The sequence below is a fragment of the Brienomyrus brachyistius genome, chromosome 9, assembly GCF_023856365.1.
Source record: "Brienomyrus brachyistius isolate T26 chromosome 9, BBRACH_0.4, whole genome shotgun sequence".
In the NCBI taxonomy this organism is placed as follows: domain Eukaryota; kingdom Metazoa; phylum Chordata; class Actinopteri; order Osteoglossiformes; family Mormyridae; genus Brienomyrus; species Brienomyrus brachyistius.
In genome coordinates, this window is record NC_064541.1 from 17,604,804 (window position 1) to 17,625,484 (window position 20,681).

General features: G+C 42.6%; 1 protein-coding gene across 9 annotated transcripts in view; it reads right to left on the reverse strand.

The window, feature by feature from the left end:
• Positions 1–20,681, reverse strand: part of syngap1b (synaptic Ras GTPase activating protein 1b) — a 72,263-nt gene that overhangs the window by 24,944 nt on the left and 26,638 nt on the right. For 8 of the 9 annotated variants that reach the window (XR_007399851.1, XM_049026483.1, XM_049026482.1 and 5 more), the window contains 5 exons: positions 9,938–10,032; positions 8,095–8,216; positions 1,402–1,555; positions 1,091–1,189; positions 253–492 (listed from right to left, as the gene is read on the reverse strand). Coding sequence is in view for 8 of the 9 variants with exons in the window: in XM_049026483.1 (XP_048882440.1) it covers positions 253–492; positions 1,091–1,189; positions 1,402–1,555; positions 8,095–8,216; positions 9,938–10,032 (710 nt within the window). In the remaining variant the exon portion in view is untranslated. Of the gene's footprint in view, positions 1–252; positions 493–1,090; positions 1,190–1,401; positions 1,556–8,094; positions 8,217–9,937; positions 10,033–14,463; positions 16,759–20,681 lie in introns of those variants that run through there. The other variant, XM_049026488.1, reaches the window with a different exon arrangement.

The window sequence follows — 20,681 nt, forward strand, 5'->3', positions numbered from 1 at the left end:
GGGGGAGGGGGGTAATTCATGTAACTAACTGCGTAAAATGACAACTCTGACATTTTAATTAAGACTATGGCTGAAGGCCGCAGGACTGACGTCTGTACGCAAGAAGATAATTGGCATGAATTAGACAGCAGGGGAGTAGTTATCACATCTTTGAATGGGGAGCTTTAGAGCTGAATAGCCAGAGAAATAAAACGTTTTGGAGGGAAAGTACAGTGTCGTGGCCCAGAAAAGGCTCCCCGTAGCCCCCCCAACCTTGCGCCTCTTCTTGTCGGTCTCCTTGTAGAGGTGCAGGCGCAGGTTGCGGACGACGGGCAGGTTGTTGAACTCGAAGTGCTCGCCCCAGAAGACGGTGTCGGTGCGGGGCTTGCTGGTGGTGCGCGCATACAGCATGTCGTCCAGGCACAGCTCGCAGTAGTAGCGCTTCTTGGGGGGCAGGTCGCGCGCCTCGATGATCCACAGCTTCAGCACGTTGTCCACCCGCCGGCTATTGTCCTGAAATGGGGATGGGGGTATTGGGTGTCAAGATAAGACAGATGTGATGTACATATACATATATAGAGGTGAGCATACTTTAGGAGAACATGACAGAGAGGGTTGTCAATGTCCTTGGTATCTGCAGGGTCACAGACTTTTAAAACAGTGTTTTAATTAAGATTGTTAGAAAGCGAAGTATGACGTGGTCCCATCGTCATGTAAGATCCCTGTCATTTAACGAGCCTCATCTAACGAGACTAATCTGAAATGTAAAGTATTTATAATGGAGAGACTTAACAAGCAAACAGTGGGGAGTCTCTACGGAATCATGAATCATGCTGGTGTCAATAAGCCATGGAGGTCCTGTCATTCTTCTGGCACTCAGATCTACTGATATGTGTGTGAAGCTGTGGTTTATGACAAGACCAAAATGGCACATAGCAATTTATTGATAAAAGACATGAACCCCTAGTATTGTCATATTTTTAATTAAATCTGGTTGCGGAAAGGTAGATGAGGGACGAGGAAATGATGACATCTAAATAAAGAGATTAAATAAGCAGGCTGGGGAAGACTGGGGCCACGTCCCAACCTCAACGACCTCCTCATCTCTCACCTTGTTGGGTTTGACGGCTCTCTGCAGGTTCTCGATCCATTTGTCTCTCTCGGCGGCCGAGCGGCAGGCAAAGCACTTGGTCCCAGAGGCTGTGGTCACCTGAGGAGAGTGATGGGGATGTGAATCGTTGTAAAAAACTATGAACAGCAGAAAACGATCATGATGACATCCTTCAGTCAGGAAATAACCTGAGGTACCGGAAGGACATGATTGTGCCTGTGCCAATTTTAAAATGATTCCAGTGAGTGGTGTCCCAAATGATTACAGCACCTGCGACATCAGTCCATGGACAAGACAACCGGGCCACGAACCTCAAAGCAGTACTCCTGCCCCAAGATGCTGGAGTGCACAGGTTTGATAATGGCGTCCTCGTCCAATGTGAGGTCAAGAGCTTCAGCTGCGCTGCTGGGGGACAGCAGGGACTCGTGGGAGTGGGACTCCTTGAAGCTCTGCATTAGGCGGGTCCTGATGGAGAAAGGCGTAGCCGAGAGAGACGCAGGTAAACGCGCTGTAATGACGGAAGCACACTGTGACAAAGACTCAATACTGTACATCCAGTCAATCACAGAACATCTTTGAATGCTGGCATTAACACACAGAGAGATGGTGGGCACCCATTATGTGTGACTGTATGCCCTGTGACTGGTATCTCGTCCAAGGTGACCCATGTTTCCTGAGATGGACTTCAGGCCTACCATGGTCCTACACTGAATAAACTGTAGATGATCCATGGATTATGTAAATTAACGTTTCAGGTTCCTACAAAGGATTACATTATGTGTATTCGGTTTAGGTTAAAACAATCCCTGTATATTGGTTCTGCGCCCACAAAGCTCATTAGCGAACAATTGACTGGAGTCTTTTGTACAGTTGGATGTTCTTCTCAGAGTGATATCTGGGCCTCTGCTCAGCGAAAGCCCACACATCCGGGTCTCTGGACAGACGCCGTGCTGCAGATGGCTAAATAGCCTTCTCTGTCTCCTCAGGCTAACAGACGCAGGGGCTGAAACATGACCAGTCCATCCGCAGCTTGAATGCTTACGCCCCGCAGTCCACCGATCATCCTGGTGGCTAGATAATAGTGTCCATTTTCCAAAATGGGAAAAATCGCCGGTTTATTAGATGAGACAGACATACACTCATATGCTCCTGAAATGTTTCGATTTCGCCGTCAAGAGGAACAAATTCTAGTGCACAACGCCGCTTAAATGGGGAGAACATAATATTACCAGGCAAGTGCAATATACATTTTATATTTCATAGTTTTATTTATTGTCATTGCTTCCATTTATAGACATGGAGTTTGCACAGGAAGAACAAATGATTGCAAATAAACCATCAATTATGCAACAGTGAAGGATTCGGCAGGAATTGAAAGTGGCCACCTTTTGCTTTTCCAGGAAGAGAACTGCATCTTTGGAGACAATCCTTTGCTGTAGCTCAGTTGAATTAGTTGCAAGAAGCCCGGCTACAAAGGACTTTAGGCACCCCAGGTGGTACGTCCTGCGAGCTCAGTAACGGAGCCCAAGCTGGGAACGGAATTCGCCCGTAAAGTGGGCGCGATTGGAGGACTTACACGGCACTGGATATCGTATCTGTGGTGCAGCCACGGGCTGGCATAGGAGGAGCGAGATGAGGGCTGGCTGTCTCTGCACAGTGAGACCAGCGATGACTGACAGAAACGCTAAGCGGACGGGACAGTCGAAACGCGTGGATCCCGCGTTCCCGCGGAGACGCGCGGACGGAGCACGCCGGACAGAGAGAGGCGGACTGACGGCGGGTTGCACGGCACAGAGAACGCAGAGGATACGGACAGACAGACAGATATCGCCTACTATGGTGGCCCCCGATGCGTCCGTGCCCGGTGACTGACGACTCCCTGTGTCAGTGCTTAAAGACACACTCACTTCAGATATGTGCATCTGGGCTTGCAACACAGACAGGAGAGAGAGTGAGGGATGGAGGGGGGGGAGTTAAAAATAAACCTATAGGAATGAGTCAGAAAGAGAAATAAAAGGAGAATAGTGGGGGAGGAAGAGAGAGAGAGAAAGAGAGAGGTAGCAAGAGGGAGGGAGAGAGAAAGAGAGACGCTTATCAGAGGAAATCAAGTTGTTATGTAAACTGCAAGAGCGGCTCAGAGAAGGGAAGAAAGAGAGAGATACTGTGTTAAATGAGGCAGCTAGGAGAATTAAACGGAAACTGCAGGGAAGCTGACAGAACAGGACAGAGATATTAAGCACAAAGTTATAGTACCACGGCCCTGTGGTCTTACAGGAGCGAATGCATTCCACATACCATCTATAAACACGTGTAGGACGGCGAATCCTGAAATAGAACGAGTTCACCTGCAATGATCTGTATCATCGCATCATTAAAAGTGAGTAATCCTACGCAACAGCGACCACGTCACACCTAAGTATGTAGATATTTCACAAGTTAGTCTTCTCTCGATGAGTTGGGAACAAGGCTATTTTTCGGCGACCTATCCCCCCAAACCCCGCATCGAGCGGCTCTAACGAAGCACCGGTTCCTGTCCAGCCCACGCCCCCTTTCCCACAACCTTTAGCAACACTAATCTCTCATTACAGTGACTTGAGGGAACAGCTGAGCAGAGATCAGTGCTGCTGGGGGAGCGGGGGATCGAGCTGGAGAGCAGCCATGCGTGCATCGTCAGACGACACCATAATATCCTCCAGTGCATCATCTAAGGTCTTGCTGGAACAGAACAATAAGAAAGCAGGGCAGTTTAAATCCTCACTATTAGTCACTCAGTCAAACGCGTAATGCAAAGCCAGTTGGTGGCTAGTATTTAGCCAGTAACACCAAAAAAGGAAATAACCAGAGAATTCCACTTAGTAAGAGTCCCTACACGCCAGCAGCAACACTGCATGTACATCATCATGCAGATGCATTTAAAATGTGATGGGAATATACATATTCAAGCTTTGCAATCCATCTGCCCTTCATATCACTGATCCAGTCACAGTGAGTCTGGCGCTAATCCCATGCGATAGGGGGAATAAGGCAGGGGACATGCTGGACAGGATCATCAGAGGACATACACACTGGACAATACAGAGAAAGCAGTCCACCTAACTGCATGTCACTGCACCCCAGGAGAAAATCAGAGTCAATTCCCCAGCCTTGGAAGTGTGAGGCAGTATTGCTGCCCAGCAAAGCACACCCATCTAACTCTAATAGGGAAATCTCAGGCTTATAACAGTTTTATGCAGGCAGCAATTATCTCAAGCAAAAATACTGCGCGGGACACAGTTCCAGAAGGTGGACATACATTGGGGGGGGGGGGGGGGGTGGTCTAAAAATACAGACGGATATGGAGAGGCTAGATCTGCAAGATATCCAGGGGATGTTACAGCAGCGCTGGATGGGGAGCAGGGAGTGGCAGAGAAAGCAGCCCTAAAGTATGGGGGCCGCTTTCATTATCCTCCATTCGGGCTGACGTCGTGTGAGACCACGGAGCACAGCGGCTTCTCGTTTCCCTCAGCCTCAGCTTCCTCCCCACACGCCATTAGACCCACAAAGAGGTGCCACAAAAGCGAGGCTCGGGCGGCGGCACCACCTTGCCAAGGTCCCCCCTGAGCGTTATAATGGCTGCAGTTAGAGGTGGATGCTGTTCTTCTTTCCTGGCTTTGTTATCCAGCCTCACGGTAATCGCTGCTGTCTTTTATCCTGCTTCGTAAGGAGACATTTCTCTTCTCTGTTGGTCCTAATGAGAACACTATATATATATAAACTATATATTTTTTGTTTATTTTATTTTGGGACTGACATAGCCTTGGAGACATCCAAGGTCCATCCTACTGACACATTATCGCTTTAATGGCTTTGCCGCAGGAGAACCGGACGAGCGCATGCAGCCACTGATGTCTTGTGTAACGCAAGTACGGTGAGGTCGTCTCAGAGGAACCACGGGTCCGTTTCATGGGCTGGGGTTAGATATACACACAAGTCAAAGCAGGGGATCTGATTTGGCCGCAGAAGTCCCCTGTCCAAGGGCATCCAATTCTATGACCTCATATGTTTACATATTGGCATCCCCACCCTGTGCTGTCTGGGACAGACTCCAGCCCCCCTCCCCACCCGACCCTGAGGGAATAAGTGGTTGGAAGAAGGATGCACGTATACATTCTGGCACCTTCTCTTGGGATAAGCTCCAGATTATTACAATTATTATTATTATCATCGCTATTATTATTATTATGGCATTAGTGGATTGCATATTATACACATATGCGTAGGAATGCATGCCAGTCATTCTAATTATGTTTCCATGAAAAAAAATCAATCGTCATTACAAACATACAGCAGCTAAGGGGGGGTGCTGTTTTAATTTAAATATATATTAATTTAAAGTGTCAGAGTTTCATTCATTCATTCATTAACCTTTATTTTACCAGGTGAAGCATTAAGAACAGTTTTTTTTTATTTACAATGACTTGAAAATAAGAAAGCACTTGTAAAACAAAACAAAAAAAAACTGAAATAAACAAACAAACAGGTAAATAAATAAATGAAAACCCATGACAGAATGATTAAACAGACTTAGAAGTTTTACTTCTTGTTTTCAACAAATGTCCCTAGTTGACTAGATTTTGGTTTTGGAAAAAACAGGGGGGTCATTACCTTATCAAAACACATTATATAATTTACTTTGGATGTGTATTAAATCTGGTGGTTTAACAAGCCATGACTTAAATTAATTTTTATATTGTTACCTTCTTTTGAAAGGGGCAGGTTCAGCTGTTAATGAATCCACTAGCTGTGACAATTAAGACTGATACTCATTTAAGGTGAAGTTTAAGGCAGTGTTTAGGTCACCTTTTTTATCACAGACATCAATCATATGACAGCAAAACACTACCTGAACAGTAGGAATATATGCATAGAAATCACAGAAGTAGAGAAGCAACCCCCATTTGGCTGCAATACGGTGCACCTGGAAGGCTAACTGCTAGATGAATTGTATAGATCTTTCAGTTTAGATTTGCAATTACGTGCCACTAGCTAAACTGCTAAATTGGTAAAAGTATTTTGGCAGTAATATATAATATTTTCCAGTGAAAATATATATTCTGTTTATTCTCACATCATTAACGCTTGGCCATGCACCTTACCATGCAATACCACGCAGTGACATCAGCAGCGAGGCACAGTCCCCGGTGAGCCAATTTTGAAAGGGAAATCAGCAGTAGCGGGTCTCAGAATTTCGGGGAGACTGCTAGTCTTGCACAAGATTGATTTAAAATATCCTTGACCCACATACTTTGTCTTTGTGGACCAATCGTAGGGGAAATGTGCTTAGCCCACTGCATAACTGAGGGATGAGGAGAATCCTACTCATCTAAAGGAAACTTCAAGAAAATAAGCTCTGAGTGGCTGTTTTAACTTTGACAATAGTTTACTTTTGCGAGGTCAGGAAGGGGGCAGAGTACCATAAACACAAGTGCACTCGATCTGGCTGGGGCTCTGAAAAGGCATTGTGTGCCTTGCTAATGTTTCAGTGCTGGACACCCGTCCATTTATCGAGGTTACTGGAAATGATTTGCCCCTGGCAAACGCAGAGGAGGGTGTCCCAGAACACATCGAACGGGAGGTCTAGGTGTGCAATGGCTCATACCATGTAACGAATACCGATCTACCAGAAAAGCTGATGCCCAGAAAAGCATACAGGACACCAAGTAAGGAGAAGCTGGACGTTTCAATGAAACATCACTGATAAAAACTTCCAGCACATCTCCCTGTGTGTCTACTTAATTTCCCTCTGGCCCAAACTGGCCACAGCTGTTATAGGCATGATAAGCACTTTGGCTTTAATTGTTCTTTTAGCACTGAATTATGGGAAGGAATGCAGGTCTGCATCAGCGATATAACCAGTCACACTGGATTGTGACGTCAGGCAGACAGATCTGCTATCTTTACGGAAAAGAAGAAGAGGTATGGAGGATCAAGGAGTGAGCAAAAGCACAGGAGCATTGTTGGGCCTTCGCGTTTTCACAGAAGTTGTACAGTTTGACTGTGCTCTAAAACCACTCTGCCGATATGGGTTCGCAGGCTGCAGTAGCTTAAGGCACAGAAAACTGTTTCCAGATCAGTGTAGCCTTGCCAATAGTCCAGAAAACATGTTAGTGCATCAAATATATAAAGCCAAATAAGAAATGGGATGAAGACGATATACAAGGTAGAACAGTGTTCAGGGGACACAGACCCAGCCCAGTCTGCTACAGGCACTCCATTTTATCATTCTCAGTGCACCCTCAACCATTCCGAACTCCTTTATAAATATCCAAGCACATGAATTCATCCATTTTGCAGCAACTTATATAGTACGGCTTGTAGGAGGGGCCTGTAGGCTATCCCAAGTAGCATGGAGCACAACCAAAACACCCTGGACAGGAAGCCAGTCTATCGCATGCACACACACACACACACACACACACACACACACAGGCCTTCACGTTGTACGTTTGTGCTCTAAAATCAGTCTGCCAATATTGGTTCGCAAGCTGGAGTGGCTTAAGGCACAGAAAACTGTTTCCAGATCAGTGGGACCTTGCCAGTTGTACAGGAAACACACACACACACACACACCTGTATTGATATCTTTGTGGGGATCGTCCATTCGTTTCTACAGGCAAAGCCCAAATCCTAACAATGACAACCTGAATCCCTACCCAGTCCTAACCTTAGCCATAAGCAACCAAATAAAATACAAGACATTTCGCATTTTTAGTTTTTTTGATTGCAGTCACAGATTTTTATAAAATTGACTTTCCCCTTGTGGGGACTGAAAAAATGGTTCCCACAATCTTAAAATAACAGGTTTTTTATCACATTGTATACCTGGACCACACACCCACACAAACCCATTAAAGGTGATTCTGAGATGCCAGTCCTTAAAACTTATTTAAAGAACAGATGGCAGGCAGGATGACCAGGACACACGGTAGATAGTGTCGTCCCCGGAGAGAGCAGAGGTTCCGTACCTGTCCTGGTCGGCACTGCGGAAGCGGGGCAGGATCATGTGGCGGAAGCTGCTGGTGCGGTCCAGTTTGGGCTGACTCTTGGCCCTCTTGATGGAGCCTTTTAACCTTCTGCTGAGAAAACTCTGGGAGAAGAATAAGACAGGGGAGGGTATTAGATTCTGGTGTGGCTACTACAACAAACAAGAAAGGGAAGTGATGAGGGAGGTGCACAGGATGGGGGGGAGGCGAAGGAACTCTTGAGAGAAAACGCATACTGGGGATTTATACAGAGGATAAGCATGATAATGAACTGGAAAATGCACAATTAAAAGAGAGTACAAAATCAGGGATGGACTATTAAAGGAAAAAAGAAAGATCACATTATAATGAGGCAAAAAGAAGGACAAGAAAGGTGTGTGAAAAATGGGGGAAAGATTAAAAAGAAGTATATTATCTCGGGGATGGTGTTATCTATCAGTTAGACACTAAATCTGCAGTACCCCAAACCAATCAACAGATGGCAGTGCTGCTCTATGGATACAATGTAAGATCCACCTACAGGGTACAGACATGCTGCTTCGCTCAGGATGGAAATACGAGACTAAAATAGCACCTGCAGCATAACCCAATGAAGAGTCAGTTTTCCCCCCTATATGTTGTTCTGTAAAAGAAGCGCTATTTTAATCACAATTGGAAATATAAAGCTGTTCGGTAAGTATCATCTCTGGCAGTATCTCCACAGACGTGGGAGATTTTGCTTTTTGGGTATTCAGTGTAGTGACGTGCACGTATGAAACTGCTCCTTAGATTCTCATAATTATTTATCGATAAGTGGCTGGACCAGTCCTAACGTCCACTCTGCCCTGTTCTTTTGTACATTGTAAGACTGATTTTAATCCGTTTAAAATCATTCTACATTCATTCCAGAAATAAACATTCAAGGACACACCTATAATTTCCCACACTTCAGTGAAAGCAGGAAAGGACGCTGAGCATTGCTAGAACTGCAATCATATTAAGCTGAATGTAGACTTTAATCATATTTGTAACATTTCATATGCAAGATTAAAAAATATGTTTTATCCATTGGTTAATTATCTCTTACTTTACTGATTGCCCCATTTCATGAGTATACGACCATAGCTGTCATCTGGTGCGATTTGCGGCAAATCCCTTAAATTGATCATAAACATGTTCAGGAAGCAGGCAGCTAGGCTCTCACTGCAGCAAATCCTGTAAAATGCCAGACTTAAGTGTCAGGCTTAAGTGTTGTCTTCCAGCTTGAATTTCACCCAGTGGCTTTTTGATCGCTATGCAGCCTCTTCACCGCGCTGCGGAGTTTCCTTTAATTAACTTTGAGAAAGTGACTAAGATCAGGCTCAGCTGTAGACTGGCAGCTGTGCTAACTGGTTAATGAATGCAGATGCCGAACTGAAATGTCCATCTGCGGCGTTCAACCAGATCTGAAGGAATGTATCACGTTTGCAGCATAAATAAAAGATTGTTATATTTACATCCCATTGTACTGATGTTGGTCATCTACCACACTGGGGACAAGGGTGTGACACAATGTCTTACTCCTGGATTTGACCCCACAAACAGTAACATTCTGGTTACTACACCCATTAATGAGAAAGGAAGAGAGCCAGAAAGAGAAGGAGGGTGAGAGAGAAGGCTGGGGGGGGGGTGCCGTTAGGTAGGGGGGTACGCACTGCTTTTTTGTGCCAGTGAGGGTAGGAGATGGAAGAAGAGAGGGTGAGAAAGCGAAAGAGAGCCCAGTGACCGGAGGGTGGTGCGAGACGGGATGAGGGGAGCGAGGAGGAGGGGGTGCCAGGCAGTTAGGTCAGGGAGGAGAAGTACTCACGGATTGTCGGAAGGGCTGAGGGGGGGCAGTGGGAGGGGTCTCCATGCTTGGCTGCTTCCCGGTAGCTATGCTCTTGCGGCGAGCGCGAGCGTGCTCTGAAGGAGAGAGAGAGAGCGCAAAAGACGGGCCAGGTAAGGTGGAGGGGAAGAGGCAGTAACAAAAAAAGGCCGAGAGATGGCAGGGTTAATTCGGGAGCTGGTATCCATAATTGGGGCTCATTTTTCTTTCTGGAAGACAGCAGGATGGCGGGAGCGACAGAGGAAGAGTGTGTATTAAGACCGGTTCAGCACTGACATACCAACACAGCCTTCTATCAGACAAATGCTAGCAATCGGCAGTATTCAAAGTGTGGGGTGAAGCGGTCATGATTGAAAATGGGAAGGCCGCTTGTGAGGCTCTGTGTGTGAGCTGGTTGGCTACCGCGCCCGTATGTCACCGGAATGGAAACCAGCGGCGGCCGTGCACGTGACCTGCTGCGTTACAGAGGGTGTCGTTGGACGGGTGCAAGGAACAGAGGCACAAGAAACAAGAACACAGCGTCATGCAGTGCCTAGATGAACGACTCCCTCGTTATTGTTCACCTCTCCTGCATATTCTGCCTCCCCGAATCACTTCTCCATCAGATCAGTGATAACCTCCTTGCATCTGGGAATATGAATCTGTTAGCACTCTCCATCTCTCCCTCGTGCTCCTTCTCTCTCTGGCTCCCTCTCCCTTTCTCCCACGCACGCCTTTTACATAATTCCAGTGGCACATTACTAGCTCTTCTCTCCTCTTTCTGCTGCTTTCCTTCTCGCTCTTTTTCACCACCTTGTCCCCTTCCTTTCCCTTTTCTCCTCATCTCTGGCCTCATCCCTTCTTCCTATGACTGATAATATTCTGATTCCATTCAACACACACACCATGCCTTAAAATCTCCAGCGATTTGAAAGTCACTCCTTTGAAACATCTTGTATCCACGAAGCACGACTGGAGAAAAAAAAGCTGCATTCAGCAAAGGAGCGATCGAAACTGGTGAAACTTCATTCACTTTGCCTTTGCTGGCCTAATGTATCACCAAGGTCATTGCAAACACAACTCTAACTCCTCCTGCAATGCAAGCATATAAACCCACATGCCCAATTAACAACAGATACACAGCAAACCCTTTCATTACCATTGATGTTATTCCAAATAAAGCCCTGGGATTCTGGTATGAGCAGGCAGCCCCCTGTGTGTAGCTGTTCAGTAGTCTTGGTAAATACAAATACATCAAATAATGCATACAAGTAAATATCATTTTATTCGTGTACAAAACAAGATGGCAATTGTGTCTTTTCCTGAACGAAGCTTTTATGCAATACGTCGAAAACATATTTTGTGTTGATAGTGCTATCCTGCAGATTTCTTTGTGACCTTGAAATTTCTGTAGCCGATATAATTAAACATTCTGGCTGGAAGAAGAAGAAATCATTTTTGCAATTTAATAGGAATCCTGCGCTGTAAGACGATCTCAGATCATTAAAAGGAGATATAAGCCAGTAAACACAAGGTTAATGAGAAGACCAAAATGAGACCCAGCAGACAGTTAAATCTACTATAAAGAACTGTAAACTATAATCATATAACTATAATCATATAACTAGTTACAAACACTCAATTTCACACTAACAAATGAATACAGTCCTTTTCCTCATTTATCAATGAACTCTTGCCTTAAAAAAATTTATCTATTTTTTTTTTTTTAAAAAAGGACACTATAGGCCAAAAGTATTTTAAATGTGTTTCCATACCGATCATACTTTGTTACCATCCTATTCAAATGTTGCTATTCCCTTCACTACATACGTACTGTACTAGAAATGAAGCGGTATGAAAATTTTATATCACGATTACGGTGACCAAAATTATCATGGTTATCAGTATTATCGTGGTATTGTTAATATGTGCTGAAAATGTTCAAAAAGAACTGATACACAAATTGAAATATTTTCACCAAGTTTTATATCGAAAACCGCAAATAAAATTAGTAGCACTCTGCTCTTTGCATGCACATTAAAATAATAATGTAGCCAACAGCTAATGAAAAACATATCAAACGTGCACTAACATTAAAAATCTTCAGAGCACTGTCACTGCCTTCCACCATATTTTCACTGACACTAAACAAACCCAGAATGCTACGCCTGCGCACCTGCATTTCGGAGACTGTTGCTAACTTTGGTTGACACTAGACAGTATTTAATGTCAGTTTTTCAAGACAATCAACCATGGTTTTAGCGATAATTAAAATTTGAAGAAGTAATACTCACCATCGGGTATTTTACCGGCATTGTACCATGACACCGGTAACCGTTTCATCCTTAACACACACCATAGCTTCATACAGTATGCAAACCCACATAAGGTAATTTACCTTAAATTAGAGATTTACTCAAGCTTACAAAAATGCTCTTGCATTTTACATGTAATTTCCTGATATGAAGACCATGGGCAGTGGACCAAATTTATTCACAGCTGCAGCACATATATGGAAAACATAAGAAATCTACTTGATTGCACATGCTTTTAATGTGGATAGTTTGGGCACATGGGTAGTACCCATCTCCCAAGCAATGGAGTACAACTATATGACTGGAAAAGGGCTAATTAAAGGATATATGCCAACACCCAGGACATATAATGCAAAGCAAAATTATTCATACATGAGGTATAATATGTCCAGTAAAATCCATCTCTCATTCTCCCTTTTTCTGAATTCTGGCTCTTTGTTTGGTTTCCATGGTAACAATTCCAAGTACCTTCCATTTCAGTCATCCGTAGTCATGTAGCAGAAAGACAGAATAAGAATAGCACACAAAACAGAAAGCATGTAGCACTGAACACATACATCGAAACAGATACATACTACATACATACATACATACATACATATATATTCATACATATATATATATATATATATATATATATATATATATATATATATATATACATACATACATACATACATACATACATACATACATACATATACATTCATACATACATACATATATATATACGCACAAACACACACACACACACACACACACACACATATATATACCCTAGACACAATTTGCCAGAGCAGAGGACAACATTTGAATACAGAAAATGTGTTTTATGCGTCCTGGTAAGATTTTAATTATTTACAAATCTCTCTACTCACACAAAATGCAAATGGAAATTAATGAAAAAACACACACTGTAATCTAAAAGGATCATTTGAACAATCTGCACCACATTATGGAACAGGCAGATGATTGGATATTAACAAAAAAAAATGCTTCTTTCCGAATTAAAGTAAGTTTTGCAACATCTTAGTTACACTGACTTCCAGTGTATATGGGTGAAATGCCGTCTGATTTTTTGGCTATTATTAAAGTGTGCATCAGTGTATATTTGCGTGTGTCTGTCTGTGCATACGTGTGTGTGTGTTGTCTGTTCGGAATGTAAATTTGATGTCAACCTGGAGTATGTGGGGGCAGTACCAGCTTCCAGCTACCTCGGTCAGAGAGGGAAGCGAGACACGGAGAGTGTGGGTGTAGAAAAGCTTGAATCCATTTGCATTTTTGTTTATAGCTCATTGTTTTGGTAAAAATGTGTCCAGAGGTGCTATGTCCTTCAGCATGTATGCATATGGACAAACTTAAAGCATTAATAAAAACTGAATTCCGATGCATTATCATAATCTTATATTTCTTGAAATCTTACATGTAATGTTTGTTAATGTTAACAATTCTAACAAATGTTGGTCGTATGAAATGGATAACAAAAATGCTACGTCTTAGTAAAGAATGGTTAATAAAAATGACAATACTGTATATGATGTACTTCTTTCCATTCTTTAAACAAATAGCAACAGCCAATCGTGGTGACGCTCAGAAAATCAGGAAGGGTCGAACGCCTCCCATGACAAAACAACCAGGCAGGACAAGGCCTTAAATTCCCATGTTGTCCTTTAAACCAACAATTGAATAAAGACACACAGAAAAAGCAAGTGCAAAAACGTCAGCGTGAGCAAAAACAGTTTCTATGGTGTGCTTAAGCCTGTATAAATGTATTTTCTATCACAACAGTTGTTCCTAAGTCATCTTACTTGCAATTTATCGACAGATATGAGAAATATACAATACTGTCTAAAAATATTTAATGCAATTGCATCACCTCTTCATTTCACAGTTGTGGCTAATTTTGTGTTTGACCAAAGTGAGCGACACAGGATGTACACAAAGGTAGACCATTAATGTCTATAAGAGACACACCTGGTGGCAGAGGATTCTGGGAAATAAAATAACCACATTAAACACCTATTACTGAGCCCTGACCAAAAAGCCATCATTGGCCATATCCTCATTTTAAGGTCCACAGTATCACCACCAGTGCATGTATAAATTCATCCAAGAACATGAATATAAACCTTTTTCATGATCCAACCATGATGCAATGCTTCATTCATAAGAATATGCCAAGAAGACATGCAGAAAGGAAGATTTCGGGCCTACCTACAAATGTTGATCAGAACTAGAACAGGATTCCAGGTATCTTGAGAACATTGCCAGATATTGTCAGTTTTTTGTGTTTGTTCCTCCTCTATTGCTCAGAGCCAAGGTGAAAAGTCCCTTGAATGTCCAAAATTAGTTTTTTTTTTCCTGAGTTCTTCCTTTATTCTTCACTTTCTTGCCCGGAATATATACTGAACACAGTTATGGTTTAATATGAAAGTGTAAAACTGACTGTAAACTCCTTAATCTATTTATGTATGTTTGCTCAATGTATGCATGCTCTACTCATGAATCCAGACTGCAAAATATGTGTCTATGTATGGTTTAAACGCTCTAACCATACTCCACATTATGCATGTTTGCAAAAAGAAAAAAAAGAAAAAACAATGAACTGAAATTGCTCTAAATATACTAAAGGGTGAGAGTTATAGTTTAAGTTCTTGTTTAAAGCTGTTTCAGAAACAAAGATCAGTCTAATATCGAAAGTAGGATATTAAAAAATAGGAATATAGTTTGAAAAAAAGAGCAAAATAACTGCACATAATGTAAAATTGTAAAATTTAAGCTGTCACCTTATTTTAACACTTGCTGTATAACTATATACATAAGCCAATGAAAATCAAGTTTAATGGTTTGTCTGCCCAGCAAATCCAAGTGCTGTACAAAGTAACAGCATTCCTCTGCATAGTCATTCAATTACCCACATAACACTTTAGCAGACAGTACTCTAATACAATATATTTTCAAATAAAAATATTATAATTAAATAAACATTTAATTATTTTAGTTTTTGCTGAGGATAAATTGATTATGAGTAATATTTTGTCAATTAAATTCCTGTGGATATAGATTTGGTATAAAACTAATTGAAACTTACTTTCAAAATAACAACAATACATATAAATATAAAACTGTTAAACGAACACTGCAGTTGTAGAAGAGTCAACTATTCAAGAAAGATTTGACGTTTCCCCGATTAAGAGACGAATACAATACAGCTACAGGATAACATTAAGCACATAATGTATATACATATTTAAGAGGTTTGATTAATAGATTATCTGACCTGTAAACTATTAAACGCTCGAACAATATTGCAACTCTGAAATAGTGGATGTTATAATTCTTCAAGGATATAAGGTTCATCCTTCCACCTCCCCCCTTCCATGCTCTCCAGCACCGGCAGCGGCTGCTCCGCGGCAGGCAGTCTCGCTGAGAGCTCAGTAGCGCCGGCCTCTCCCTGATCCTTGTCAACTGCTCCCCTGCCCCAGACCCCTTCAAATTTTACACGCTGAGTTAGGATCCCGCTGCAGTTTCCAGGATAATCTACGGTATATTCTCTGTGGCGAAATTCTCTCATGTTTTGATTGTATTATGTATTTAAATTAGTCTCCTGTTGTAATTATAAGCTGTTTTGCAAAACGGATTTCCTTCGTATTTTGTAATCATAACAGTTATTACTGAAACCAGTAGTCAAATGCCTTGATTTTCTCGGTTAGTCTAATATTAAGGTATTAGACCGAATATCATTTTATACTTTCCTTCTGCCTCAAGTTTTTTTGGTTTACTATAATATAATTTAGATAATATTTGTAAATATCGGCACATTAATTATGATTTTGTTGGAGACGATTCTTACGCATGGATTTTCACGATCATCAAAGCTAGATTGCGTGTGCGTGTATGTGTGCAGCCTTGCTCTTCGGTGTATGTCAGTGCGTCAACTAGTGTGTCTATTTCTTCAGCTCCCGAGTCCGAGAAAGCAGAAAATCCTAAAGCAATCTTTCCGTCGATAATTTATCTCTGTGAGCTCCCACGCTAGAGAGGGATGTGACAGGAGGGAGTTTCTCCGCAGATCAGTTATTTTCTCATGAAAATCTTGAGCAGCAGTCCGTCAGAAATGCGCAGATCTCCATCGCTCATTTCCCCAGCGGCAAAAATTAAGCAACGTCAAGTAAACTATGGCAAGTCTCTAATTGAAAACCATAACGTAGTTTGCGGCAAAAGTATCCAAAGGTTTAACACGTTCCGTTTCCCGTTTCTTGTAATGGTTGCTTCATCTTCTTCGACAATCCGCTTCTCGCGTTTTGTAGATCATTTTTTGCGGTTGTATACCACAGATTTGGTAGACACTACGGTTTACAGGTGTATTTAGTTGAGTAAATGATATTGCCCTTCCTTGCCATCCCCCGCTTTTGCTTTCAATCGCTGTCAGTTTCTAGAAGGGCGGGGATATAGTAAACGGGGGGAGCAACAGAGTAATTGGACGCAGAATGATTTTAAGTAGCCTACTATACAAGGGATCCTCGGTGATCGCTAGCTCCCTCTCGCTCTCTCTCGCGCTCTCTCTCCCTCGCTCTCCGTCTCACTCTTACACACAGACGCACACGCGCACACACACACAGATGAGCGAAATGTAAAGCTAAGGGGATGATTATGTACTAGTTTAAGTTGTAAGGCCAAATATATACTGAATATTTTATTAGTATATAAGCTGCAAATTTATTTTATTAGCATAGTTCGCCTTAATGGCTGACTGTAAAAAGCGGACGGGGTTGCTCCATTAAACCACGCACGGTAGAACATTCCTTTATTTGAATGATGCCATTTTCAATTCACTGATCTCTATATAAAAGCATGTACTTCCCAATTAGCCCAACCTTTCATCGATATTTACTTATTGCAACATTAGTAATATCAATCATGTAAATAATCCATTCATTAACGTCCACCCCCTTGACCCGTTGAGTCGCAATACGTGTATATTATTTACTATGTAGTATTTATGTTCATCAAGATCAATAAATCTTGAACATAAATAATAAAAAATCAATAGCATCGATTGATTAGTATTGACAAACATCAAATTGTTGTGCGTATGTATATTACAGTACTTACAATATTTAATATCTAACCCGTTATAATATTCTCCAATGGTGGTGTGCAATTTTGAGGATTTTATCGAAGTTACTTGGATTCAACCAATCATAACGGATGGGGGACCATGTATATCGCTGCTTCTTGTTGCTATGACAACTATAAACCCACGGTTACAACCTCTTAACCCTTAACACTATCAATGAGAGGAGTGGGTGGGAAAATGAAGGGAAAGGTAGTTATACTGATACTGATGACGAATATAAGAAAATATTAATTGAAAAGTATATCCAGGGAGGGCAGGACAGGATTAAGTTATAAAGGGAAACCTACCATAAAAAGTAACAGTACAATCGTAATAGTGACATTGTGGTGGTTACGTTTTCTGAAACCTGTCCCTAGTGCACTCTCTCTCTCTCCCTCTCTCCCTCTCTCTCACTCTCTCTTCAGCAGTGTCTGTCTGCTCTGTAATTATTACCATGGTTACCATCAGTGATGTGATTCCAGTCCCTTAGAAATGTATGTTTTCCTCCTAATTTTCTTTCACTTTTTTATTTGTCAGAGCTCAGCGCTGCTGCATAACAAAAACCATTTGTCTCGAAACATTTGCTTCTGAGCCACATATCACCTTTTTCACAAATGCCTTTGACCTTTTGCATTCTCAAGTTCAGCTCAGCTCCGTTCCACTCAGTGACGTCGTACTAGAGTGGTCGACATGTTCATTAATATAGATGCACATGAAACTGACACACATCCATATAGTCTTCCATTACTGATTCAAATATTATGGAATGAAATCAGAGGACTAATAAGGGACTAATAATGATAATAAAATTTTAGGGGTGGAGCATGTTTGAGCTATTTATCCTACCTTCCCATTTCACTGCCCTGTTTCATTCTTTTTTTTTATCCTTAAAATAGAATTTTAGGTTCAGTATTTTCTGAACAATAGAAGACAAAGAATGGAAGAAAACATTGTCTTGAACCCAGACTACCTCACATATCCTAGTTCTTTTCTACTGAATCTGGACCGTACAAAACTGCCGTGCCAATGGGAAATGTAACCTCAAGCAACAGGGCCACGGCTCAAGGATTAAGGGACATCTCTTGGAGACATATGTCCTTCTTCAGGGCAAATTGCTGTGAAAGGATCTGCCGTTTAGTCAAAATTTTGCAGCTTTCCTGTACATTTGTTTTTTCACGGAAGCAGTTCGGGTTAAAAGCCTGGCACGACAGCAGTGCCACAGTGGGGCTTCCAAACCCACAACCCTAACCTCTCCTCCACACTTCTGCCCAACAGCATCCACTGGCAGCAGAACAAATCCTCCTGCCAGCTTGAAGTCACATGCCAGCTCTCATCAGCCGAGATAGACCAGCCACCACAAGCTTGGCTCCACACAATATCAGCTTACCGGCTTCGCGGTGCATGATGATGCGTTTGGGGTTCATTTTTTGTTAATTATTATTTATCCACGCACTTTTGATCCAAAAAGACGTTATGCTGGATACTGTAAGTAACATTCCTGTGATAGACACTCTTTAAACACCCCCTCCCGTTATTTCAATCTGGAGCCTTTTTTCCCCATTTCCCCATATGTGTTACATAGATGCAAAGACAGAAACAGAGAGAGGAAAGAAAAAAAAACATGGGCCACTGGGGCAGAACATAACTGGCGTCGCTCCGTCGCGCAAAAGACGGTTTCAGTCAGCCAGGGCACCTCGGCTGGCCGCTGAAAACACACCTCCCACAGACCCACTAGGTGTCTGCGGGTTGCCAGTTTGCCAGCGAGAGACGCCTCTCCCGATCTGCGCAGGCTGTCCCGCATGACGCCGCGCGGGGGTGGCGGCGTGTAAAGAGAGCGGCCGGCTTGGCAGGGGCTGCATGCAGGGAGCGTGAAGCCAGGCCTCCGAAGGTCTTCAAGCGGGAAGCTGTGGACGGCTTGGTCTGACGTGGAATGGACCGAGACTGAGCAAAGACCGAGAAAGTGTGAATTAAAAAATGTATACATTTACATCAATAAATATGGGGTGTAATTTTCACCAAAGTAAATTGGACTTTCATTACGGATCATTACGGTTGTGTAATGACCAATGAGGAGTGTGTGTTTGATGACAACTGAGCCGTAGAGGCAGAGATTAACTAAAATCTAGAGGATCTCTGGTGCAGAGCTGTCCCTCTGTGCATCGCTTCTGCCAAGCAGAACCTGCGAAAGCGAACGGCAGCATCCCTGCACTGGAAAGCCAAGCCTCACCTCACCCCACTCCTAAGGTCAAAGATCATCCAAGCTCGTTTTGTGGGGAAAAAAAAAAAACACAAGCCACAGCCAGTAACGCAATGGTTTTGCGAGGTGACCCTTCGGCTTTGCGGTACTTCGGTATGACAGTCACCAAACCAAAGAAAAAAATCGTGAATGGTGTGGGGAAGGCATCGCCATTGAGGCAGCAGACTCCAGATGGCAATGGCGTAAGCGGCCAGACTACAAGCATACTGCATTTTTAAAGCTCTTTTACAAGGTCTATCAAATAACCTTTAATACTCAAGACACCTGAGCGACGTTTGGATAAAAGAGGCACTCAGTGCTCATCTTCAAGGTCAAAATTAAGCCCCAAATTATGAAGAACCAGTAATGCTTTGGTCACAGCATGTTGCTGACACACGAGCCCCATCAATACGTGAAACAGAATCAAACAAGAAATGCTCACATAAAGTTGTAAAATGCACAAGGGTGTTGTGCAACACGGAGCTTAAAAGGGCGCCGTTAACAGGACCGGGCCGCCTTTTCTGTAAACGTTTTCTCCCCGCTAGCCTGGTATATAGGCACCTTTTATGACGGACGGTCAATTTATTTTGGAATCAGGGGAAGGTGGGTGGGAAACACCAGCAACGGCACCATCGTTAATGTAAGTTATTTTCCCTCGTGCTCCACAAATGTAGATGCGATGGCAGCAATTTATTTACAGTCATGTCGATAAAGCGCACGATTTTCATTTTCTAGTGCCGGGGAAACAACCGGAGAAAAGAAATGTTTCTGCAGGGGAATTGATGACACTCAAGAAAAAGGGGGTAGGCACGGTGACACACACATATGCTAGCCTATTATTGTGGTGACTCATTTTGAGTAATGCAATACAGTATATAACTCCTATATAATATCCCAACTTCACTTCCAACTTATTAAATTGTATTGAAACACATCTAATAAACAACAAACAGAGGAATGGGCCATTTCACTTTGTGGGGGAATGCCTATTTTTCATAATTTATGGGGCAAAAAAATATTGCCACATGATTAGGGAAACAGACACGCACATACACACACACACACGTTTGTATTCATAGC